At 40.4% G+C, this 26,385-nt stretch overlaps 1 protein-coding gene across 1 annotated transcript; it reads left to right on the forward strand.

Moving 5' to 3' along the window:
* The first annotated feature begins 694 nt into the window (after positions 1–694).
* LOC129394893 (phosphoglucomutase-like protein 5) lies at positions 695–22,435 on the forward strand. The gene is made up of 2 exons (XM_055104740.2): positions 695–1,112; positions 21,983–22,435. The coding sequence occupies exons 1-2, from the start codon at positions 873–875 to the stop codon at positions 22,208–22,210; spliced, it is 468 nt and encodes a 155-aa protein (XP_054960715.1). The 5' UTR covers positions 695–872; the 3' UTR covers positions 22,211–22,435.
* Positions 22,436–26,385: the final 3,950 nt, after the last annotated feature.

Consider the following 26,385-nt stretch of genomic DNA (forward strand, 5'->3'; position numbering starts at 1 on the left):
AAAAAAAAAAAAGAATTGTCCATACTGGAAAGTGTGCTGTTTTGGAGGAGGCTGGGGAAAGTGTGGATGGCTCGAGTAGGTCCTGTTGGATTGAAGTCTGACAGTGGTGATTCCCTTCAACAAATGGTCGGGGTGGGAGGGTACACACACACACACACACACACACACCCCACACGCAGCGCCCAGCCTCCGATTTCAGCGCTGGCAGGAGATAACCATTCTTAGCTCGCCTTTCCAGGGTTATTTTTGGCTGAGGCTGTTCGCTGATGGCAAAAGGTTTCAGCCCCCTCCCAAATCCCTCCCCGTGCTTGTTCTAAAGAGAAACTGGTGCGTGTAGGCTGCGCACTCCCAGGGATACAGGGAGACGGGCCTGGCGCCGGAGAGGAACCTGGACTCTGCCCAAAGTCTCGCCGCCCGCCGGCTGTTTTCTGGTGGAGGGTGTGCCCTGGAGGGCGGCGATCGCGCGTGAAGGCTGGGGCCAGGCGCGGGTGCAGGCGTCACCGGGGTCGGGCTAGCAGGCCCTGGAATCAGTCTTTTGGGACACCCCAAAAGTGAGTCCAACTTGGGGAGAAACTGAGGGCACCTCGGGCGGTCTGGCAGCGGAGAAGGTGGGCGGGAGAAAACTTTACAGGAAGGCAGAAGCAATCTCCGCCGAGGGAGTCAGCGAGCGGCCGCGTGGAGAGGAGGGGCGGGCGGTCCCCAGGCGGGCGGGCGCAGGGCGCCGACCTGCCGGAGAGGGGGCCCGGGCGCAAGGCGGAGTCCCGGCACGCGGCCAGGCTGGCGGAGGCCCCCGGCAGGCTGCAGATTCCCTCCGGCCCCGGGACCCGCAGCAGGACCGGCCAGAAGGCACCACGCAGGGGAGCCCCATCCCGATGCTGACAGTGCCCACCGCGCTCTACGAGGACCGGCGGCTGGCTGGCGGCGGGGGTCTACGGCGACCTACCGGCCTCTTCAAGGGCCAGCGCAACTACCTGCCCAAATTCATCCAGAGCGTGCTGTCATCCATCGACCTGCGCGACCGTCGGGGCTGCACCATGGTGGTGGGCAGCGACGGCAGGTACTTTAGCAGGATGGCCATCGAGATCGTGGTGCAGATGGCCGCGGCCAACGGGGTGAGTGTCCGGATGCCCCTCGCTTCCTGCCGCGCTGCCGCCATGGCCTCTCCTAGCCCTTGTACCCCTGCTGCCTCCGGGCCCAGCTGGGGGGCCCCTGCCCGGCCCCGGCTTTGCTTCCTCAATCCCGCGTCCTCACCCTCCAGCGCCCCACTCCCGCCGTGCTCGCAGCCTCCCCGGCGCACCCCGGACACTGGGTTCTATTAGTACCCACCGCCCCCAAAAGCCTTGAGGGGTGTCCGTCATTCCTGGAGCCACTCCGGGTGCCCTGGACTCTTCTCCGACTCTGCACACATCCCGCACCTGCTCATTTTTCTTTCGGACATTCTCTTACCCGGCCCTGTAGATTCCAAGGCAGCTCCCAGTTTTCCATATTGTTCCCAACGCGTTCACTGCCCACAGTCCCCACACAAACTTCTTTCCCAGGCTCACAACATAGTCCCTCTGCCCCGTGCCCTTTTTGCAATAATCTGCCAGTCCCCTAAGTCTTAGCTCTGCCTATTTAACAGTAGTGGTGTCTCAGAACACACACACACACACACACACACACACACACACGATCCCTGGCATATTTGGCAAGAGTAGGCCCTGAAAGTTTTTAATATTTTGGTTCTTTTACCCAGTGGAATTACTGAATGATTTATTTAATTAGGGTAGGGATGGAGTGGATCCATTTGTTTGATGCTAAACAGCCTGAGCTCGCAGTTCCCAGGGGGCATATCTCTAAATGGTCTGAAATGAGATTTGCAGTGGTTTTCTTAATGCAATTCCCAACTTCTCTCCAAATGCCTTTTGACATTTGACAACATTTCATGCCTCTTCCCCTTTCGCTTTTCATCCTTGTTTTCTCTCCCTTCTCCCACGACCTCGGTAGTCTTCTGCAATCCAGATTCTCAGACTTCGGGTTTTTCTCCCTCTGCCCCTTTCCTCTCTGTCCTATAACTAGAAGCACCTTTTGGCATAGACCCGTATCCCAGTTTCCTCTTTCCCAGGTCCAGCAGCATCTCAAGGACATCTACAAGAGGGATACCTAACTTCAGGGGTCTCTGAATGATATGTGGGAAACATCGTCTAAAAAAGTAATTTTATCCTTATTCATGCAACCAGACCCACACTCATAGAACTTTTCTTTAAGGGGAGTGTCTTGCAGATGTATAAATGAGTGTTAACATCTTTAAAAGTGAGACTGAACAATTCCCTGGCATTTGAATTCCCTCCTTCCTTCCCAACCCTCTCCTTTTCATTTTCTCATTTATTATTAAAAACATTTTTAAAGGATCTCCATGCTTCATATTTATCTACTATAATTCCTCCTTCTCGGTGTTGCAGGGATGGGGAAAGAGGATTTTTTAAAAAACACAATAAAAAGCAATTGGGAGAAACAGGGCCAGTGGTGTTGGGGTGGGTAGTGGAATTGTGATTTTTGACTCCAGTAGACAATGATGCTGGATATATGGGGTTTGATTTCTCTCTGGCTCCTCACTTGAGATTGATGAAGTTTGGCTAGAATCAGGGAGTTGAAGAGAGGTTGACAAATGGTCTTTCACTCTTCTCTGACAGGCTGTTCCTGTGGAGTGATGGAGAATAATGAGCCTTGGGAGAGCTATGGGAGCTCTCATACTCCTTCCCGAGCCAATTTTTTAGGGAGTGAGAGAAACATGGCCTGTCCAATACTTGTTGTGGGTCAAGATATTTTTGAAGCTACGGTTGTTGATTTGCATGGGAAAATTATTATGTCTTATTATTTCTTGTCCCACTTTACCATAAGGGCTCCTCAGCTTCTTACTTCAATGGGTCTTCCATGACAAACACACTTTATTAACTCTAAGAGTGGAATTTATTTTAACAGATAATTAGCATAGGTCAATATATGCTTAAAATAGAGTCAAATTAAACCTACTAGCTGTTATAAAGGACAGATGACAAAATCCACATAGAAGCATCGACTCTTAAATAATCTGAAAGTACTACTTCTAAGAGGGGCGGGCATGGGTGAAGGGAATGGTGGACATGTTTCAGAATTTCAAATGTCAACTTTAACCAATCGTTTCCTCATTTTGTTCACCTTCTTGGGGGCTTATGCTAAAGTGAAGTGAATAGCCATAAGGCTGGCTTCAGGAGAAAGGTGGTCTAAAAGAACTGGATAATTATAAGCAAAATTGGTCTCGAATGATTGAAAATTGATGAGAATGTGCTTGTCTCCTGATTTGGCATCCTGAGTTAGACTCAGGAATACTGAACATGGATCCCAAAGGCTTTGGTCTTTTTTGATATCCTATTGGATAATCATAAGCAGGCTAGAAAAATAGGAAACTAGAATTTATTCTCTTTGAACTGACAAATCTGACCAGTGGGCTGCATTCTCTATATCTGAAAAATCTTGGTTTTGATTGAAAAAGTTAATTTTACAAAGCAATTTTCTTTTTTGAAATTAAATTTCATTTTTTTGAGACACGGTCTCACTTTGTTGCCCAGGCTGGAGTGCAATGGTACAGTCTTGGCTCACTGTAGCCTTGACCTCCCCAGATTCAGGTGATCTTCCCACCTCAGCCTCCTGAGTAGCTGGGGCTATAGGTGCACGCCACTACGCACAGCTGATTTTTGTGTTTTTACTACTCATAGGGTTTCTCTGTGTTGCCCAGTCTAGTCTCAAACTACTGATCTCAAGAGATCTGCCTGCCTTGGCCTCCTAAAGTGTCATGAACCACCATGCCCAGCCTATAAAGCAATGTTCTAGGAAAAACTACAGTTACTCTTTGATTATGTAATTGCTGGAGAAGAAAAGCATGGCATTTCTAAAATGATGAACTATATTACTTATATTTTAATATCTCATAAAGTTTCAAATAGACATTTCAAACATAAACATGTATAAAAATTTTTATAAATTAAAAATATAAAATCAAAAACATTTTACAATTATTTTATTATAAAATTATTATAGAATCAAAAACACTATAAATTTAAACAACTTTTTTAAAAATTTATTTTGGGATTTCCCATGGAGTGATGGAGAATAATGAGCCTTGGGAGAGCTATGGCAGCTCTCATACTCCTTCCTGGGCCAACTTATTTAGGAAATGGGAGAAATATACACTGTTCAATGTTTATTGTGAGTCAGGATATTTTTGAAGCTATAGTTGTTGATTTGCTTCAAACTTTAAAAAATTTATTATAAAATTATGGGATGTAAAAAAATTTATTATAAAACTTTGAAATTTTCAAACTTTCAGAAAAGCAGAGAGATGAGATTAATGGCACTCACAGGCAAGCATAGAACATAGATTGTAAATATTTTGCTATATTTGTGTCATGACTATTTTTTGCTTGTGTTTGAAAGTATATTAAAGAAAATGATATTTTACCCCTAAATTCTTTAGTACAGATTTCTAAAAAAATAAGAACATTTTCCTGTATAGTTACAAAATCATCTTTTCAAACAAAATAAAAAATGGCTTTTTTATATCATTTATTACCCAGTCCACATTCAGATTTCCTCAATTATTATGAAATGTCCTTTTATTTTTTGAGACAAAGTCTTGCTCTTTCACACAGCCTGAAGTGCAGTGAAACAATCATAGCTCATTGCAGCCTCAAACTCCTGGGCTCAAGTGATCTTCCTGCCTCAGCTTCCTGAGTAGCTAGGACTATAGGTGCACACCACCATGCCCAGCTAATTTATTGTTTTTGTAGAGATGGAGGTCTTACTACGTTGCCCAGGCTGGTCTCAAACTCCTGGCCTCAAGTGATCCTTCCAGCTTGGTCTCCCTGAAATATCTTTTGTGGCTGGTTTGTTCAAATTAGTTTCTTCTAATCAAGGGACACACATTGCATTTGATTATTTAGCTCAAGACTTTTTTAACCTGGAAAATACCCATACTCTTTGTTTATGTATTTATTTAGTGAAATTGACTTGTTGAAAAACTAGTCAGTTGTCCTGTAGAATATTTCCCCTTCTGGAATTTTCTGGTTGCTTTTTATGGTGTCATTTAACTTTTCACTCTGTTTTTTCCTGGTTAACTGGAAGTTAGTTCTAAAGGCTTTTAGGCCTGCTATAACAAAATACCAAAAACTGGATGACTTATAAAGAACAGAAATTTATTTCTCACAGTTCTAGAGGCAAGCAAGTTTAAGATCAAGGAGCATGTGGTTTTGATATCTGGTTAGGACCAACTTTCTGGTTCATAGATTGGCCTTCTTGCTGGGCCCTCACATAGTGGGAGAGACTAGCTAGCTCTCTGGGGCCTCTTTTATAAGGGCACTAATTCCAATCATGAAGACTCTGTCCTTATGATCTAATGACCCCCTAAAGGCCCCACCTTTTAATACCAGCACCTTTGGGGTTAGGATGTCAACATATTAATTTTGGGAAGACATACACGTTCAGCCCATTGCAAGGTTTAGTTAGATTCAGGTTCAACTTCTTTTTTTAAAGACTATTTCATAGGCAATAATGTGTATTCACATCCCATCATTAGTGATGGTGAGATGATCGCAAGGTTAGGGTGATCACTGCCTATCTCCTCTGCTATATTCCCCCTTGGGTCAAGCCAGTAGTCTGTGACGTGAACTTTGTACCATGTGTATATTCAGTTATATTCTGTATCAATAGTTACTTGATTGTTTTAGCATTTATTAATGATCCTTGCTTGAGTTGATTATTTCATTAGGGGTTTCAAAATGGTGAATTTCTAATTCTCTAATTCTATCTACATGTTTTAGCTGGCATTTTTCTATAAGCAGACCATTTTCTTCACAACTGGGTTATTCGGCTACCCTGAAACATAGTTCCTTCCGGGAAGGCAGAACATGTTTATTTCTGTCTTTTAAAAATTACTGGTGTTTGGAGTGAAGATTAGGTGAGTTAACTACCTCCACAGGTGACAAATGAATTTTGTTTTGTCTCACTTTTGCTTTTTTGAATATCACTGTGGCTGCTTGGATTTTTATATTTAATTTGAATGGATTAGGGAATAAATGAGAAGACAGGTTTTATCTGTTTCTGTAGTTTTTATGTGGCTGTGTGAACTTACTTTCAAAAATTCCCAGAAATATTTTAATTCCCCTTTAAAGATATAAACTATGTCTTACTATAAAGCAAAAGAAAAACCAATCATGTGAAGAGTAAATAGTATCGTTTAAACGAATTGTGGTTAAGCTTAGTTTGTAACTAATTAGTTTTTTATTTTCTTTCTACTTTTATCTGCTTCAGAGCCTCTTCAGTGGTTTAGATCTTCTATGTGTCACATTATTCTAATCTCTTAAAAAGTTTAAGAGCTAAAATACAACACACTGACTACAAGAATGCCTTTGTCCTTTTCTGGGTAGGTACACCTAAGGCAAATTCTTTTTCTCTTCTTTGTTCTCTTCTTCTTTCTTATTCTTAAATCATCTTCAATATTGGACAGATGACAGCACTATGCCTGCCTCAAGATGTTTCTGACTTTTTCTTTTTCTTTTCTTTTTTTTTTTTGAGATGGAGTCTTGCTCTGTCACCCAGGCTAGAGTGCAGTGGCACAATCTTGGCTCACTACAACTTCTGCCTCCTGGGTTCCAGTGATTCTCCCAACTCAGCCTCCTGAGTAGCTGGGGTTACAGACATGCACCACCACGCCTAGCTAATTTTTTGTAGTTTTACTAGAGACGGGGTTTCACCATGTCGGCCAGGCTGGTCTTGAACTCCTGACCTCAAGGGATCTGCCTGCCTTGGCCTCCCAAAGTGCTGGGATTACACGTGTGAGCCACTGCGCCCGGCCGGTTCTGACTTTTTCTAAAGTCTTCTTTCTCTGGAGATGACATTATATAATAGCACTGTTCAATAGAAGTTTCTTTGATGATGGAACTGTTCTATAATCTGCATTGTCCCAGCCACTAGCCATATGTGACTACTGTAACACTTGAAATGTGGCTAGAGCAACTGAAGAACTGAATTTTGCATTTTACTGAATTTTAATTAATTAAAATAGAAATGCAAATAACCATAAGTGGTTAGTAGCTACCATACTGGACAGCAAAGATCTATAATTCAGCATTTAAAATCGATTTTGTTTTGTTTTCAAAAATGGAGTCAGACTGTTACAACCCAAAAGAACTGTAGGTTAAATTAAGGTAAATCACCAAATACTACATACACATTTGGGAAATCCAAACCAGATTTTTTCATGTGATAACCACACCCTCTTTTGACTTTAGCCTTGGAGGTAATGGAGTATGGCAGAAAAAACCCTGTATCAGCAGCTGGAAGACTCACCTTCTTTTCCTAGCTCTGCCATATATTGACCAAAAGAGTCAAAGTCCATTCAGATGGTTGAGGGGCCTTGGAATTTTGTTTTTGGTTTTCACATACAAGTTGGAGGGCAGATGCGTTAGCCTCTTGAAATACCCAGAAACCACTTGTTTCCTCATCTAAAAATCAGATATGACAGGATCATTTAATGATCCTGCAAATCAGATGAAGCACTGCATATGAAAGCACTTTGTAATATCGATAGCACTGGGAAATGTAAAGACCTTTTACTGAAATATAAAGGTGTATGGTCAACTGAATATATCTCAGATAGTTATGATTTGACTGTATATATTGAATATAACCTGTAGTGGGCCCCTTGTTAAACAGCTTACAGTTTTGTTGCAAGTTTTAGCCAAGAGAAAATTTATTTGTAGACTAGTCATGCCCTTTATTGGCCACATGATGAGCAGCAAAGATATTAACACACAGTGCACCTTGCAGAATTCAAGAATGTCTCAGTGTCTTGTGAACTAGGAAGCTGAAATGCAGTGGTATGCAGAAGGCTGGCTCAGTAGGAGCCTTGGGAGTGCCCTCCAGATAGATGTTTGTGCAGGTTGTATTTGATTCCAGTTGGCCATGAAAAGCTGGTTGCTCTAAAGAATGAGAATATACTTGGTTTTGCATTTACTAGAACTATCTGGGGAACAAATCTTGGGGTGGAAGAAAGAAGGGAGGGAGGGAAAGCTGTGCTTCAATACCTAGGGCTTCTTTCCTGGAATGGATCTGAGAATCTGGGATTGGGTGGCTAATAGCTCATCTCTAGAAGGGAGAAAGAACTGGGTGGTGATGGCTTTGTATTTTCTATTGGAGTTCACTAGAGAATAGGTGAATGGAATGGGCTGCTATGATCCAGACATTAGGGAGGACAGGTTTGTGATACATTAGAAAACTTGAATGAGCCCTTCTATGATTCTCTCTTCCCTCTTTCTGCTTCCCATTCTGAATCACCATCCGCAGGTTGTGGAATTAGCAAATCTATTATGTGAGCAATAGCAAACTTACAGGAGCCCTTGGCTCCATCTATCTCCCTGTTTGTGTCAGTTCCTTCTGGATGCTTTTAGTCTGTGGTCTTCATTCACTCTTTTTATGGGGAAGTAAAAGGAGTGGGACAGATTATGAGAACAGCTGGGTCCTCCCAGTTGCTGGGGTGGTTATTTTAAGCTTTGTTTAATGTGTCCAGAGACCCAGATGGCATTTTTAACTAAGCTGCTTTATTAAATCTTGTGATAAAGCATAGTGATGTTTATTGAAAAGGCAGACACACATCAGCAACATTATGCGTGAAACTTGCTCTAAGAATTTTCTATAAAATATCTGTTCTCTTTGAGCCTTTTGTGAACTCTGGAAGTTTGCTAGTTTCTATACAGACTTGAGGACAAGAAGTTGGAGCCCACTTTTGGAGATGTCCAAGCATAGGTATTGGAATCATTAATCCTAACCCTCTCAGTTTTAAGGCCCCGGATACCCTTCTGTTAGACAACAGTAACATGAGCAAGCACTGTAATAACATTTAAACAAGATTATTTGGAAATAATGGACAAGAAAAATTAGTATAAATTGTTTGGGGATTTTAAAATTAAAGATAAAAAGCTAGGGCTTCAATGACCTGTGCCAGCCTATAGCCTTAAGAGTCAATTTGCAAACACTCAAGATTTGGCCAATATGCCTCTACTACTTCTACTTAACACAGTCAAAGGGAAATTTTTAGATTCTTTCATCTGATTTGACTCTCTTAGTTACGAATAAGAGGATATCTAGAATATATATGTGACTTGTTAAAATGAAAATCCACCTTCTCTGAGTCTTCAAATATCTTTCATATCTTCCATTTTTAGTAACATCAACTTTTGAAGTCATGTCCGTAGTTGTATGAAAAGAAAAATTTCAGGAACATTCAACCTCAAAAGTTCTTTTTCTTAGTCTGAAGTCGTAGAAGCATTTGACTTTTACTTTCTCTTTTTAAGTTGGTACTAGTAGGTATTTTGTATAAATATAATATTTAATTATTGCCTTTGTATTCTTTTTCTCTAGTAAACATCCTGGTTTTTAGCTATCAATATGTAGTTTTACATTTAGAGATTTCTAATGGAAAGAGAAAGGAATCTGAAATCAGAGGACGAGAGTTTATTCTACTTGACCAAACACATACAAAATACTGGAAGGAGAGTTTTACAACAAATATTTAATATCTATGACATGTAAAACGTTTTTTGAAATCAAGAAAATTCAAACAATTCAATACAAATATCATCAATAATAAGACATGAACAGGTGGCCAACCTTATTGATAACCAGAGAAATATAAATTAAAACAATCCATCAACTTGTAAAAAAGATGAAATTACCCAGAGTTGGTGTAGGTGATGGAAAATTGTCATGTTTGTATACTGTTCATAGAAGTTAAATTGACATAACTTTTTGGTCAGGCAATTTGGAAGTATATATCTAAATTAATAGAGTAGTTTTCTAATAACCTGGGAATCTCTTAATCTAAGAATCTTTACTGTAGATTTTTCTAGAACAAATGTACAAACATCTGTGTACAAGGGTACTCACTGCAGCATTTTGCTAAGGAAAAACTCAGAAAAAATCTATATGTTCAACAGAGAACAGGTACATAATTTATGACACAACTGCACAATATACACCACTAAAATAAAGGATATAAATTTATATGTAGTATGAAAAAGATGTGAATGATAGCTTGTTGGTGAAAAACAGCAATGACTGGAATATTGTGTGTAACGTAATCCTGCTTTTCTGTATATAATGTAGGCATAGAAAATAGGATTGAAAGGACATACTCTAGTCAACAGTGTATATAGCTTGGGTGGAGGGGGTGTATAATGGGGAAGGAGAGTCCCTTTTCCTATGTATTCCATATACATCTCTGGATTTAAAAGATCATACATGCATATGCATTACCTTCAAAATTAAAATGATAAAGACAAAAGGAGAAGCTTTGGATTTGAATCATGATACTACTGTTTGCAACTTCTATGACCGTGGGGAAGTCGCCTAGCCTCCTGGGGTTTATTTCCTCATTTATAAAAATGGGGAAAGTAATAATACTTGTCTACATATCTTCTAGGGTTGTTGGGAGGATTGAATGTGATAATGGGTTACAGCGTTATGAATTATTTATTCATATAACACAATTATTATAAAAATATTTTGCTCTGATTAAAATAAAAGAAGGACGAGATCGTGTGTGTTTTTCAGTCCCAGTAGCTTTACTAACCAGAAAGCGCCTGCTGATGTGGTGATCACAGTTGCTTTGGTGCAGTTTCCTCTTGACTTTTGGCATTTCTCCATGCTGCTAGCTAAGGCTGAGGTGGCGACTGTGGAAGGTGTGATCTCCTCCCCCTCCCAGCACACATTTGTGTGCATACTCACACTCATGCACACACAAACACACACATGCACACTCTATCACAGTACATGAGGTGGCAGCAGCTGCTCCGGCATAGACTTTCACACAACATAAAGGGCTTTTTTGGTGTGGTCTGTGCATTATTTCCTGTGAAGCATGAGCTGAGTCAGTGCCATGCTTTTCCATCTGAAACCTTTCTGAGGCTCAGGCTGTGTTAAGAGCAAACCCTCTCCCCTCCATGCCCACCCCATGGCCCTCTACTGAAGCCAGATCATAATCTGCTCATTTCATGAGGATTTTCAAACCGAATGGACTGGGCCATGTGAGAGATCACTGAAAGGAACAGACCAAGCAGAGGCTAAGAGACTCCACGCTAATCTGCTGAGTCGTCTGAAAATGCACAGCTGTGGGAGCTCACGGTGCTTTAAAGTACTTTGGCAGGATGTTTGTTCAGGGGGCCTGTTCCTGCAGCCCTGCTGAATGTTTGGTTAGGAGGCATAATCATTTTTTGGACAGGATCTCCCAAATGTAAAGTGATAGATGCTAATGTGGAATATAATACAGAAGATCCAGCTTGGATGTCATAAATAACAATAGATTGTTTAATCTTGCTGAGTTGTAAATCTATGATTGCCAGAGGTCTTTAGTTCACTGGAACATAGTATGGGGGCAGGGGCACTTAGCAAATAGGCAGTTATTATTTTCCAACCAGACAGAAACTGGTCTGATGGAATTTATCTAAAAAGGCATACACATGTATTTTAATTAATTGTGACAATTACTCAGAGAAAACACATGGCCCTAAAGAGGCTGAGTGTTTTTTTTGTTCTACCTATAAATGTATATGTATATTCACCTATATTCTACCTATGTATAAGTAAGAGAATGAGTTTTTGTTTTGGGGATAAATATTTATACGTATCTATACAGATAGATATACACATACTTAATTTCTGTCTACCTATTAAGGTGCGGTGCCAGATGGAAAGTATTTTTAAGCATTTAGATAGCTTATTCTATAGCATATGTGTGCATATAGCCCCCCCCCCCATAAAGCTTTGTCTCTTTTCTGGATATATTTAACAAGAGGCTAGAACAGAGTCCAAAATGTCAGAAATGTTTGAACATTCCGTAGAAATGAAGGAGGTGTTTCCAAATGACCTATGTTTCTATGGCAATAAATAGAACTTGTGCTGCGTTGGATGGATCAGGAGTAAGGAATATAAACAGTGTAAGTATGACTATTCCAGGCAGAAATCTACCTTGTAAGAACAGCTTTGTGCAGTGAGCTCAACAACATTGATCAGTTAGCAGTCCGGTTCAGTACAACATTGATCAGGTAGCAAGCCGGTTCGGCAGTGCCAGTCGGAGACACAGATGGGGACAATCAAAGAAGATGCAGGTCAGGACAAGGATGCAGACATTTACCTGTCACTACCATGGACTTCAGCAGCTTCTTAGTGAGCAGGTTTATGATCAAAGAAGAAAGACATCGTTGATATGTAAGCATGTTACAATTAATTTGCTGTTTAGTTATTAGCAAACTACATCCAGTTTTTAGTTTTTAGGTTTTTTTTTCTTTTTTCTTTTTTGAAACAGGTTCTTGTTCTGTCATCCAGGCTGGAGTGCAGTCGTTATCCAAGCTCACTGCAGCCTTAAACTCCTGGGCTCCGTGGATCCTCCCACCTCAGCCTCCCAAGAAGCTGGGACTACAGGTGCACGCCACCATGGCCAGCTAGTTTTTCTTATTTTTTTGTAGAGATGAGGTCTTGCTGTATTGCCCAGGCTGCTCTTGAGCTCCTGGCTTCAAGCCATCCTCCTGTCTTGGTTTCCCAAAGTGCTGGGACTATAGGTGTGACTCACCATGCCTGGCGTACATCCAGTTTAATTTATACTACAGTGTGGGTTTAGTCCTCAAACATGTTTTTGTTTTACATATAAAAATTTGAGGTAAAAGAACATTTTTACATTGGTCAATAATGGTACATTTAAACAATGGACGACTATATCCATTAAAATCGTGTTGTGGAAGAATATTCAGTGACATGGAAAGATTGACTCAAGGGCAAGTGAAACGTGTCAAGAGTCTGTTAGGTACTAGACACTGTAAACTGGGTCTTGGCTGTGTTACTTGCTTACATCCTCCATCATGTGATCTTTTAGATAACAAAATCGAGATACATAGGGATTTGGGATCTTGTGCAAAGTCACCCAGGCAGTAGGTGGCGAAGTCAATTCTTACATTCTTTCCCATTGAAAACCAAAATCTCAGCTTACCTCAGGGCACTCAACTCTGCTTTCTTGACCCACACCCAGGTAGACCCAATGGACACTTGTAGTTCTTATCCAGCTGGGGTGGTCACCTCATAAAATGGCAACAAGTGGGGCCTTTTCTTGTTCTAGTGAGTCAGACTGTATACCTTAAAGATTTCAGAGCACTTCCTGTGTACTGAAATTGCCTCATTACCAGGAAGGACGTACTTCCAATTTTCACCACCTCCATTTTGCATCCAAGGAAGATTAGATTTCTTGATCTTCTCAATGAAATCTTGAGAAATGGGTGGGCCGATTGAAGAACAGGACTTGGGCCACACTTCTAGATGCCTGTGACTTTTCTGCACTTATTCAGATATTAGTAATTGATTATGAAATCCATGGTGGTTTGATGCTAATGAACTCTCATCTATCTCTCCAGCATGTGTGTAAAGGCTTCCAGAGGTACAGGAAGTTGAGGATGAGCTCTCTTACTTCCATCTGGTCTCCATGTAACAAATCATATAACTGCACAATTATCCAAATGCAAATGAAGGAGTCCCTTGATGTTTGGATAACCACATTCATGCCTCGAGTTTGTTATTTCTTGAAATTGCCCTTATCCATCTCCTGTTTACCCATGGACAACACTACTTCACGGCTGGCACTCTGCAACCCATGGCAGCTTGGCTTTGGGTTTCCTTCCAGTGTTTTGTTTTTGTTTTTAACCGAGAAGACAGGAAACAGGCATCTTTGTGTATATGGCTTGCCATAACCCTTCGTAGATGGACATGGTGGAGGCTGTGTGGTCCTGGAGAACACTTCCTCTGTGAAGCATCAGGGAAGTTTCTGTTCATTGTGTCTTCACTCTCTCCAGTTCACTTGGGGAGTGATAGGGATTATAACACAGTGAGCAGAGGATATTGGGGAATGTCATGCTTAATTTTCTTTTCTTTTTTTTTTTTTCTTAAATGACATTTAAAGCTAAAAGAGAATCGCAAAGGGTAAGTCTGATTTAAGACATTTCACACATGAAAGAAATCCTGCTTTCATGCGTGTTATGTCACAGGAAGAACTCATTTAGAGTCAACATTCTGCACCTACTCCGAAATTTTAGCCTGAGGGTTTAAATAATACCTCGCTGCTCTCTAGGACTTTAATTTGAGCTAATTAGAAATGGAACTCATACTAAAACTAATTTAGGAAAGAAGCTGTTGATGTTCTGAAGAAAAACAGCTGTCAGAAATAAGATCATTAAAAAACCATAGTTGTATATGGCACAAAATGTAAAGGAATAGAAATGCTGGGAGAAAGCTTTTATAGAATAACATTTTATCTTTCTTTGGACACTGGTCTAAGGCATGTGAAAGGGCATATTGATTCCCTTGGCACCTGGTATGCTCATTTATGGATGAGAAAGCCCAATGACATAATTTAGGTGAGATTTAAGGCTTGATGGGAGGCATTGGTGCCATTAGAAGGACAGACACAAAGAGTTCTTAAGAAACGGCATCATGGGAAATGATAATTGCACACTCCTTTCTACTATGTCTTGGTTTCCCCAAGCATTTAGAAGTCACAGCTTGGTAGGAACAAATTTATCATGAGTCTGTCTGTGTGTTTGGGAATGCATATGCCTCACAGATGTGTCTGCAGGGGTCTGTGTGATAATGTTCATATATGTGATAGATGTGGACCCTGGGATCTGTATCTGTGTGGACCCTGGGATCTGTACGTGTGTGTGAGTGACAGTGGACTAGGGTCCACTTTGCCCCCTTTTCCACGTGGGAGTTGAAGGAAATGCCCCTTAATGGCAGTAGCATCCGCTTGGGTGTGTGCACCTTCTGGAGGACTGGGTGAGGTTGCCCTTCTTCCAGCCAAAGCCAGACCCTATGGTGTGGGACGTTCACCGGGGAGCAACAGAATGCCATGGCTTGGTCCTCCCTGGGCTGTGGTCTGGATTTCACTCAGGAATGAAAGTCAGATATTGCCTGCTTCAATGCTGTAAACATAACTAAGGATAATTATGTAAGTAGACCATCTTTTCCTGGCAAGGTAGCGGTCTGCTGCATTGACAGAGGGTAGTATTTCTAGGACTTTTTCAGAGAGTAAAATGGTACTTTAAGGGATAATCTGCTATCTAAAGATGAATTTTAAATGTTGGAGGGGGTTGTGGGATTCGGGGAAGACAATAGAATAATTTGTGTCATGGTTAATTTAACAAAGGGTTTTTGTTTATAGAATCTGATCTTCGGTGGATTTTAACAACACTCTTCTTCCTTGGCTTTTCAGATAAAGACGCAGAGCCTCAGAGAAGTTAAATGATTGATCCTATGTCAGGGGGTAGAGTCAAGACTCACACCTATGCCTTTTAACTTCAAGTTGAGTGCTTTTTCTTTATACAAAAGGGCTTCCAAAAGTTATATTTCTTTTTATCAATGACTAGATCTTGAAAGCCATACCTTTTCTGATGGCATTTATCCTGGGCTAATTGGTAGAGAGAGGGTGAACAGAAGAGAAGACATAGACACGCAGAGAAGAAAGTGACGTGAAAACAGAGGCAGAGATTGGAGTGATGTGAACACAAGCTCGGAAATATGTGGAGGCAACAGAAACTGGAAGAAGCAAGGGAGGATCCTCCCCTAGAGCCTTTCGATGAGGCAGACCCCCAGTGACAACTTGATTTTGAACTTCTGGCCTCCAGAACTGTTAGGGAATAAATTTTAATTGCTTTTAGCCACCAAGTTTATGGCAATTTGTTATAGCAGCCTTGTGAAGCTAATACAAACTTCGTATTAGATTACAAACTTTGTATTCATTTCCTAGGACTCCCATAACAAATTACCACATATTTGGTGGTTTAAAATCACAGAAATTTATTCTCTTACAGTTCTGGAGGCCAGAAGTCAAAATCAAGGTATCGGCATGGCCACACTCTGTAGATGCTCTAGGGAGAATCTGCTCCCTGCCTCTTCCAGCTTCTGGCAGCAGAATACATTCCTTGGCTTCCCGGGTGTGGCTGCATCACTCCAATCTTTGCATCTGTCTTCATATCTCCTCTTCTTTGTGTCTATTCTAGTAAGTACAAAGTGCTGCATCTTCCATGATGGAAATGGCCCAAATTAACCAATCTACCACCAGGTAGCTGGCTGATCATTTGGGGAATGGTACCATAAGGAGACTCAGTGTTGGTCCCTGCTGCTGGTAGAGTAGGCACTCTGCAGTGGCCATAGCCATGTCAGCCTTGGTGAGTGAATGTCCATGTTGTTGAGCCCATGCATAGCCTTCATCCCTGCCATCACGGCCACGGTATTACAGCATTCTTGCATTGCTATAAAGAAATACCTGAGGCTGGGTAATTTACAAAGAAAAGAAGTTTCCTTAGCTCATGGTTCTGAAGGCTGTACAAGCCTGGCGCCCGCATCTCCTTGGCTTCTGGTGAGGCCTCAGGAGCTTTTACACATGGCGGATGACAAGGTGGGAGCAGGCATATCACACAGCAAGAGTGGGAGCAAGAGAACAAAAGAGAAGGTGCCACATACTTTTAAACAAGCAGATCTCATGTAAACTCAGAGCGAGAACACATTTATCATCAAGGGCATGGTGCTAAACCATTCATGAGGGACTCGCCCCCATGATCCAAACACCTCTCACTGGGCCCCACCGCTAACACTGAGGATTACATTTCAATATGAGATTTGGAGGAGACAAACATCTAAACCATAACAGCCACTTGGCTCATGAGCCCATTGGACAATGACAGGAATGGCTGGGGGAAAGCCACTCATTGACATCCACAGAACTGGTCATCCTGTTATTAAAATCCTCCTCTGCCTAGGTCACCATTTGGTGAGTGTCCATAAGGGACACAAATATCTTCACGATTTTCCATGTCTTACCTCAGAAGCCCCATCACCTTCTCTTTCACATCTCCTCCAGTACTTATCCCCCAGATGATAGGACCATGTCCAGCAATACCTCTTCTCTCTGGTATTGATGGGTTAATGAGCAGATCTCACATAGGTAAAATTTCCAGATATCTAGAATTTAATCTTCTGTTAATTCTCCAATTATAACTAAAGTATTTCAGGTTGAAACTTTATTCAAGTGTAATTACTCACTTTAACCTTCTTAAACAGAATGTATATTACCTTTTCAAAAATAACTGAAATGTAATAAGATGAAAATGTATCTATAATCGTTCCTACTTAATAACTTTACATGTTTATTTCTGCAGTTTTCTAAGTCCTTGCCCCAAAGTGGACATAATTGTATACTGTAATAGCATGAAATAATTTTGCATTTGACATTTTTGATTTGGCATTAAACTATTGTTTATGTTTCTTTCGCTACTGCTTAAGAAAATGTGGGTGGTTGTAATAAATAAACCTGAAATAGGCAATTTTTATTGCCTTAAAAACAATAGAATGTTATTTCTCACTCACACAATAGTCCAATGAGGATGTCCCTGGTGGGCAAAGACTCTTGTCTACCAAATGGGATGGGGACTCAGTTTCCTTCCCTCTTGTGACTCTGGCATTGCCTAGAGCCACATGATTACCTGTACTGAATCTGTAGAAAGAGAAATAAGCAGTGTAGAGATGATATGTCTGTTTTCTGATATCCTCAGCCTAGAAGAAACACACATTACTTCTGTTCTTATTCTCATACTAGTTTATCACCCATTGTCCAAATGCACCATGTGGCCACACCTAGATGCAAGGGTGGGTTGGAAAATGTAGCCCCTGGCTGGGCAGCTGTTCCTCAGCATTGACTCTGTGCTATGGAAGGGCTTCCTAAGTTTTTGTGGACTGCTATACCAGTCTCTCACCACTATACAATCTTCATAATTTTCCCTTTAAATGGCTGAGAGAAAATTTTGAACAAAAGCTACAAACATTTTTCAGATTCTTGATTCTCCAGACTTATTACTTGAGGGCAGTGACTAAATTATATTCAGTTCTATATCAGAAGGTTCTTCCATATTGCCGGTTTCATGGTAGATACTCAATAAAATGAGTTGAATGACTACATAAATTTTAGCAAGAGCATATGGAAAATAATTTATCATGACTTTGGGTAATACTATAGGTGTAATTATTGTCCTTTCTCTTTCCTGACTTGATTAATAGCACCACTATCCATTAAGTTATTAAAGGTAGAAAGCTGAGATTATTCTTGACTCCTTTTCTCACTGGTCCAGTATTAGTTATTTATTGCAGTGTAAGAAATTACCATGAAAATTAGTGGCTTAGTTGGGGCTTGATGGGGGCTGGAGGATCCACTGCAAGATGGCTCAGTCACTTGGCTGGCAAGGTGGTGCTGGCTGTTAGCCTCCCATCTGATCCTCCTCTTTCCGCTCCTGCCACTTTTCAAGGTATTTTTTCCAGAGCAGCCATTCATCATTCATTTATTTTTTCCCATTAATTAATTCAACAGATATTTATCGTATACTTACCATATGCCAGATTTGTCCTAGGTTCTTGGAATATAGCAGTGAAAAAAAAAACAGTCCTTGGATCTTATATACAGTGGGGAAATAAACATATAATGTAGAAAATTAGATGGTAATATGTGTGAGCACATATATTTATTATTTCTCATCATTTCTGAGACAGGAGTTGGGTATTCTGGCTTGGGGACTCACATGAGGTCACAGTTACATGTTGGTATTGGTTTGGTCATATGAAGGCTTGGTGGGGGCTGGAGGATCCACTGTGAGATGGCTCAATCCCTTGGCTGGAAAGTTGGTGCTGGCTGTTGTTGGCAGGACTTGCTTCCTCTTCACAGGGCTTCTTGAGTGTCTTCATGACATGGCGGCTGGCCTCTCCCAAAATAAGCTGTCCAAGAGAGCAGGGCAGAAGTGTCCATGCCATTTATGGCCTCACCATGGAAGTCACACACAATCACTTCTGCAATATATACTATTTACCCAGATCTGCATCGTTCAGTGTGGGAGGGGACCACAAAAAGGCACAAATGCCAAAAGGCAAGGACCATTGGGGCCATCTTGGAGGCTATTTACCACAGCCCCTCTCTTCCATATTCCAGTCCACCTGCATATTCTGTTCATCCTCCTTCCAAAAATGTATCTCAAACCAAATGACTAATTTTCATTTCTGTTGGCTCTAGCCTAGTCCAAGACTCTATCAACACTCAACTTGAAGAGTCTCCCGTCTGATATTCCTCTTTCTGCTCTTGCCCCCCTTCAAGGTATTTCTCCCAGAGAAGCCATTCATCATGCATTCATTATTCTCCATTCATTAATTCAACAAATATTTATTGTACGCTTACCACATGCCAGATTTATTTTAGGTTCTTGGGATATAGCAGTGAAAAAAAGTCCTTGGGCTTTACATACAGTGGGAAAATAAATAATATGGAAAATGTTAAAGGCAAAATATGTGATCCAGAAAATTATAGCAGGGTGAAGGAAATAGGAAACAATAGAAAAGTTAGGGACTTCTGGCTATAGTATTATATAGGGCTGTCAAGGGTGCTATCTCTGATTAGCTTACATTGAAACAGAAACCCAAAAGACAATAGAGGGCAGGTATGTTAATATCTGGGCAAGTATTCTAAGCAGAGGAAAAAGAAAATGCAAGGGCCCTGAGGCAGGATCATGTTTGGTATGTTTGAGGAATAGCTGTTCTGTTCCGTTGTGGCTGGAACAGAAGAAGGAGGGCGGGAGGGCGATGGAGAATGGTACATGATGGAGGTCAGATTATGTAGGGCCTTGTAGACTACAATGAAGACTTTGGCTTTGTTTTGGGTTGGTGGGGGACAAGGAAAGCTATTGGAATGTTTTAGTGACTTGATGTGACTTACTTTTTAATAGGACCATTTGGGCTGCTCAGCCCATGATGTTTAAAAATGCAATCAGGTCACTTCCACTGTTTAAAACCTTTCAATAGATTCTGGTTGTACTTAGAATAAAATCTAAGCTCCCTTAGCTATTATTATTATATTATTATTAAAATTGACATCCTTAATTCTCTATTACAGCAGTCTAATTCCTTCCTAATATGTACCTCACTAGTAACTATTATTATTATTGCTTTTTTGTTTATAATCTGTCTCCTCTACTTGAAAATATGTAGCCTGGGGATCTTGTGGATTTCCATATTAATCATCCCAAGGCCACTTTGCTTTTGAGCTCTGTGTGTGTGTGTGTGTGTGTGTGTGTGTGTGTGTGTGTGTGTGTGTGTGTGTGTTTTGATCTCTTCTGTAATTTTTTTCCCCCTGATCTCACTGATTGTTATATTTGATCAGTGACTGACTTCTAGCAATGATGGTGCCAGGGCAACTTTGTTGTTGAACTGTATGTTAAGGTTTGTTTTGGCTTGTCGGTTATATCAGTACTTATCAAATGAATTATCTGGGAAGAGAGGAGAGGATCTTATTAAAATACAGGTTCTTATTCGGTAGGCCTTGGGTGGGCCTTGAGGTTCTGCATTTCTTTCTTTCTCTTTCTTTCTTTTTCTTTTTTCTTTCTCTTTCTTTCTTTCTTTTTTTTCTTTTTCTCTTTCTTTCTCTCTCTTTCTTTCTTTCCCTTTCTTTCTTTCTTTTTCCTTCCTTCCTTCCTTCCTTCCTTCCTTCCTTTCTTTCTTTCCTTCCTTCCTTCCTTCCTTCCTTCCTTCCTCCCTCCCTCCCTTTCCTTCCTTCCTTCCTTCCTTCCTTCCTTCCTTCCTTCCTTCCTTCAGACAGAGTCTCACTCTGTAGCCCAGGCTGGAGTGCCGTGATGCCATCTTAGCTCACTGCAACCTCTGCCTCCCAGGTTCAAGCAATTCTCCCACCTCAGCCTCTGGAGTAGCTGGGACTACAGGCGTGCACCACCATGCTCAGCTAATTTTTGTATTTTTAGTAGAAATAGGGTTTCACCACGTTGGCCAGGCTGGTCTCGAACTCTGGAGCTCAAGTGATCTCCCCACCTCAGCCTCCCAAAGTGCTGGGATTTCAGGTGGAGCCACCATGCCCAGCTGAGGTTCTGCATTTCTATCAAGCTTGCAGGTGATGCCCATGCTGCCAGCCCTTTGAGTAACAAGGGGCCTTTATTACCGAGCTTGGCTGAACATTGGAATCATCTGTGGAGCTTTAAAACTACTAATGCTGGGCTCTCAACCCCAGAGATTGCAATATCATCAGTCTAGAATACAGTTTGAGTACTAGGGTTTTAAAAAGCTTCGTAAGTGATTCTATTTTGTAGAAATATTGAGAACTACTAGATTGGATGATATTGAATCCAATTTTAAAACAAGGTGTAGCAATAAATGTTCTTCAGCCCTGTGTTGCTGACTTTTTAGAAAGTCAGTTTTGTAGCTCTAGAAAGAATCTGGCTGCATCCATGGATGACCTCCAGATCTCCCCTTAGCATGACTGGGTAATTTCTCCAATGTCTCCAGCACATGCTGTCACTTAACAGCAGAAAGAGAATTCCTACTTTCAGGAGAAAAGTCATTCCTGAAGATTACAGTTAAAATATGCCTACAGATGATGAGGTTGTAGTAAATCAGTCCCCTTGCTCTCTGAGCTTGTTCTAAGTTACAGGAAGCAGAAGAAGCAGAGAAGCACTCCATTTCTTTTTTCTTGTAATCTCTAGCATGTTCACATGCATAGTTTCTGAGTCAGTAGTAAACTAAGAACTTCTTGTGTGATTCAAGCTAACCCCTCGATTATCAGAAGCAGATGTTTCAAACGACTGAAGATCAATGAGGCATATCCTATTTACAGGTTAATAATTGGCTACTAGATGCAGGTGCACCAAATGGTCTTAGAGACATTAGATAGGAGAGACAATGTCAGTGCTCCCCCTACCCTGCCTCCCCTAATCTAAAGCCTACTCTGTTTCTTTTATCAAGTGATTGGCTGTATGTTAACAGAGTCTGGGGCACTTTCCTGTTGAAATGCCTTTAATCCCAAGCAACTGGATTGATTTTTTTTTTTTGGATGGTTTAGATTGGACGACTGATTATTGGACAGAATGGCATGTTGTCGACACCTGCGGTCTCCTGCATTATCAGGAAGATCAAGGCAGAGGCAGCTGGTGGAATCATTCTAACAGCCAGCCACTGCCCTGGAGGACCAGGGGGAGAGTTTGGAGTGAAGTTTAATGTTGCCAATGGAGGTATGTGGTTCAGTATATGCCTTAATAATCACGATTTCTTTCCTCTTATATTATTATAGTCTCACAGTGACCCTTTGATGATAGACAAGCAAGGTGCAGAGGACCTAGCTCAGAAAAATTTAGTGAGGTGCCCAAAGTGATCCAACAAAGAAGTGGCATGATGGGCTCATGAACCCATTTCGGTGGTCTCTTGGTCCCCTGTACTCTTCAGCATAAACTATTGAATAGTTGATGCTTATCTGATATGGAAGGACTCTGAATTTTAACATTAAAACATACCCTGAAGGTCGTTGTCTAAATGACAATGACCCTCATTTTACATATGAACAAATCAAAGGCCTGAGAGGCTGAGTTACTGCTGAAGGCCACAGGGTTAATCAGGGTCAGATTAATGATTTTTAGCCCAAATCCTGGGCTCTCTTTTTCCTACAGTGTTGACTTTCTCTCAGAATCATAGAATTGTTTCACTTTTTCTTATATTCACAGCACTTTATAGTTTGGGGTCCTTAGTGGAGGGGGTGGGATATATGTATGGAGTAAATTTCTTTTAAAAATTGAACACACAAAAAAATAGGGAGAATACGAAATAGATAACATGTACCCATTATCTTGTTTTTCTATTTTGCTTATCTTTTTTTTTCTGAAGAATTTTAAAGCAAATTATCGCACAAGAACATTTCACACCCAAATATTTTTGTATGCATCTCTTAAAAAGAAAGACTCATTGCTGCATGACTGTGCTAACATACCTAACAATAATAACATTAATTCTCCAGTATCACCTGAAAACTAATCTATAGTCAAATTTTTCAATAATCCCCAAAATATTATTATTTATAGCTGTTTTATTCAAATCAGGATACATCTAAGGATGCCATGCATTTGCTTGGCAAGTCTCTTAAATCTCTTTTAATCTAGAACGCTGAGTTTGCATGAATGTGGGTAGGAGCCAAATTTTAACCAGCAACAGTTACCATTATAAATTATTCCTCATCCCAGGCAAAGCAGTGCATTCTGAAGGGAAAACTTATTATGTATCCCTCCTTGTAGACGTTTTACACGTTATCCAAACAAGAAAGTGTATTCATGTTGAATATTTAAAAAACAATATTGTAACCACAAAGCAGAAAACTAAACCACCAAACCACAAAGGTAGACAACAATAGAGGAAGAAGAGAACAAATTATCTACAAAGTAACCAGAAAACAATTAGCAAAATGGCAGGAGTAAGTCTTTTACTATCAATAATAACCTTGCTGGTACATGGGTTCAACTGTCCAATCAAAAGATATAGAATGGCTGAGTGGATCAACAACAAGATCCAACTAGATGCTGCCTACAAGAGACCCATTTTTAAACTTTAAGAATAGGCATATACTGAAAGTGAAGGGATAGAAGGAGATATTCCATGAAAACAGTTACCAAAAGAGAGCAGGGATGCCTATACTTATATCAGATAAAACAGACTTCCAGTAAAAAGCTGTTCCAAGAGACAAAGAAGGTCATGATTTAATGATAAAGAGGTCATCTTATCAAGAGGACATAACAATTGTAAACATATATGCATCCAAAATTGAAGCACTTAAATATGTAAAGCAAATATTAGTGGACATGAAGGAAGAAATATACAGCAATATAACACTAATAGGGGACTTCAGTACTCCACTTGCAACAATGGAGAGATCAACCAGACAAAAAATTAACAAGACAACACTAAATTTGAACTATACTTCAGACCAAATGGACCTACCAGACCTACGTTCATCCAACAACAGCAGAATATACATTCTACTCTAGCATACATAGAACATTCTCCAGGATAGACCATATGTTAGGCCACAAAATAAACCTTAACAAATTCAAAAAGATTGAAATCATGTCTAGTATTGTTTCCAACCACAATGGTGTGAAGCTAAAAATCAATAACAGGAGGAATCTTGGAAAATTTACAAATATGTGGAAATTAAACAACATGCTTATAATGAACTAATGGGTCGAAGAAGAAATCAAGAGGGAAATTAAAAAATATTTTGAGATTAATGACAATGGAAACACAATGTACCAAAACCTACAGTATGCAGCAAAGTCAGTTCTAAGAGAGAAGTTTATAGCAATAAATGCCTAGATTAAAAAAGGAAAAAGATCTAAATAAGTAGACTAACACTATGCCCCAAGGAGCTAAAGAAAGAACAAACTAAACCCAAAGTGAGCAAAAGGAAGGAAATAATGAAGATCAGAACAGAAGCAAATAAAATGTAGTATAGTAAAACTATAGAAAATATAAATAAAATCAAAAGTTGGTTCTTTGAAAAAATAAAATCTACAAACTCCTAGCTAGATTCACTAAAAAAAGCAGACTCAAATAAATAAAATCAGAAATGAAAGTGGAGACATTGCAATAGATACCTCAGAAATAAAAATGGTCATAAGGGATTATTATGAACAATTTTATGCCAACAAATTGGAGGACCTAGAAGAAATGTATAACGTTGCTGCTACTCAGATACATTTTATTTCAAAAACATACACTAAGGTGTTGCTGTTGGATCTTTCCAAAAACATATTCACGCAGAACTTTCAATCACACTGAGCCATATTTGAACAATCTTTCAAGGTCAGCTCTGGCCTAAGCTAACATTATACCATTTAACTCAGAAATTTCTTTAGTATTTGATTAATGGGTTTATGTTTGATATGTAATGTAATTTTCTAATGCTAAATCAAGTGGTAATTTTGTTAGTCAAGTTGATTTAGTGGCTTGGGAAGAAAGCTTTTAATGTTCCCCTAATTTTTCTTACCTTTGACATGATCCTTCACATGTCTTATTTTGCTTAGTGATTTTTTTTTTTTTTTTTTGAGACAGGGTCTTACTCTACCACCCAGGCTTGAGTGCAGTGGTGCGATCACAGCTCATTGCAGCCTTGACCTCCCAGACTCAAGCTATTCTTCCACCTCAGCCTCCCAAGTAGCTGGTACTACAGGCACATGCCACCAAACTTGGCTAATTTTTGTATTTTTTGTAGAGACAGAGTTTTGCCAAATTCTCAGGCTGGTCTGGAAATTCTGGGCTCAAGTAATCCTGCCTTGGCCTCCCAACATGCTGATATTACAGACATAAGCCACAGTACCTGGCCAGTTTTCTTTTTTAAAAAATCTATTGGTTATTAATTTGAAGCCTTCCTTTTCATAGCTGTGCTCCTTAATTGGGAGCAAACATGAATGGACCACAACTTAGCCAATTTTCTATATACGATCTTTGCCATCCTAATTTAAAGGAATATTAATTCTTTCTTTTCCTCTTTCATTCCACAAACCTGTATTGACTACATCTAAGTTCTAAATGGTGCACTGGATGTTGAAAAAGTTGATGATGAGCAAGAACAAAATTCCTCCTTTCAGGAGACTTACAGTTCAATATGGGAAATATAATTTGTTAAAATATAAAAGTGCAATTGTGTTACATGCTGTACGAAGTACATGTTGACATGTGAGTATATAATAAATGGGCTGGAGGCCAGAGGATTGCCAACGAGAATGGGCCTCCTGCTGAGATGAAAAGTTGAGCAGGGATTAGTTGACAAAAGTGGAGGGATGATCCTTTCTAGGCAGGAGGAAGAACATGTACAGAATCTCTGAGGTGTGATGCAACAAAGTCTATATAAAAAACTGAAGAAAGGTCTAATGTGGCTTAAATACAGAAGCTAGTAGGAGAGGAGTTGAAAAGAGGCTGGAGAAGTAGAAAGTGTCTGCATTCTGCAGGAACTTATATTGTATAAAAAGAATTTCTCTTTATTCTAAGTGCAATGTGAGTCATAGAACCCCACCCCTGAGGACTTTTGCAGTTTAAATAGCAATCTTGAGTAGTTTTCAAGTTTTTATTTTTTATAATTCTTCAGAATTCCTTTATTAAATAAACTCTTACATGAAACTCGAGATGGATGCATAGGTGGGTGGGCAGATGGATGGATGTATGGGTGGATGTTTGGATGAATGGGTGGGTGAATGGATGGGTTGGTGGGAGGGAGGGAGGTAAAACAATGGGAATAGTGTAGTTAAGCAGACACACCCTAGAGCCAGACTACAAAGGCTCGAATCCTTGCCTTGTCATTTACTAGCTGTGTGACCTTGAGTAGTCACTTAGACATTCAGCACTTCAGTTTCTCATCTGATGATGGGCATAGAAGTTGAAACCCATGTCATAGGAATATCGTGACTACTGCATGAGTGAATGTAT

The sequence above is a fragment of the Pan paniscus genome, chromosome 21, assembly GCF_029289425.2.
Source record: "Pan paniscus chromosome 21, NHGRI_mPanPan1-v2.0_pri, whole genome shotgun sequence".
In the NCBI taxonomy this organism is placed as follows: Eukaryota; Metazoa; Chordata; class Mammalia; order Primates; family Hominidae; genus Pan; species Pan paniscus.

Excerpts from the sequence above, each read along its gene's own strand:
- LOC129394893 (XM_055104740.2), top strand. The coding sequence starts at position 873 with ATGCTGACAGTGCCCACCGCGCTCTACGAGGACCGGCGGCTGGCTGGC. Across the intron at positions 1,113-21,982 it reads AGATGGCCGCGGCCAACGGG|ATTGGACGACTGATTATTGG; the intron begins GTGAGTGTCCGG and ends TGGATGGTTTAG.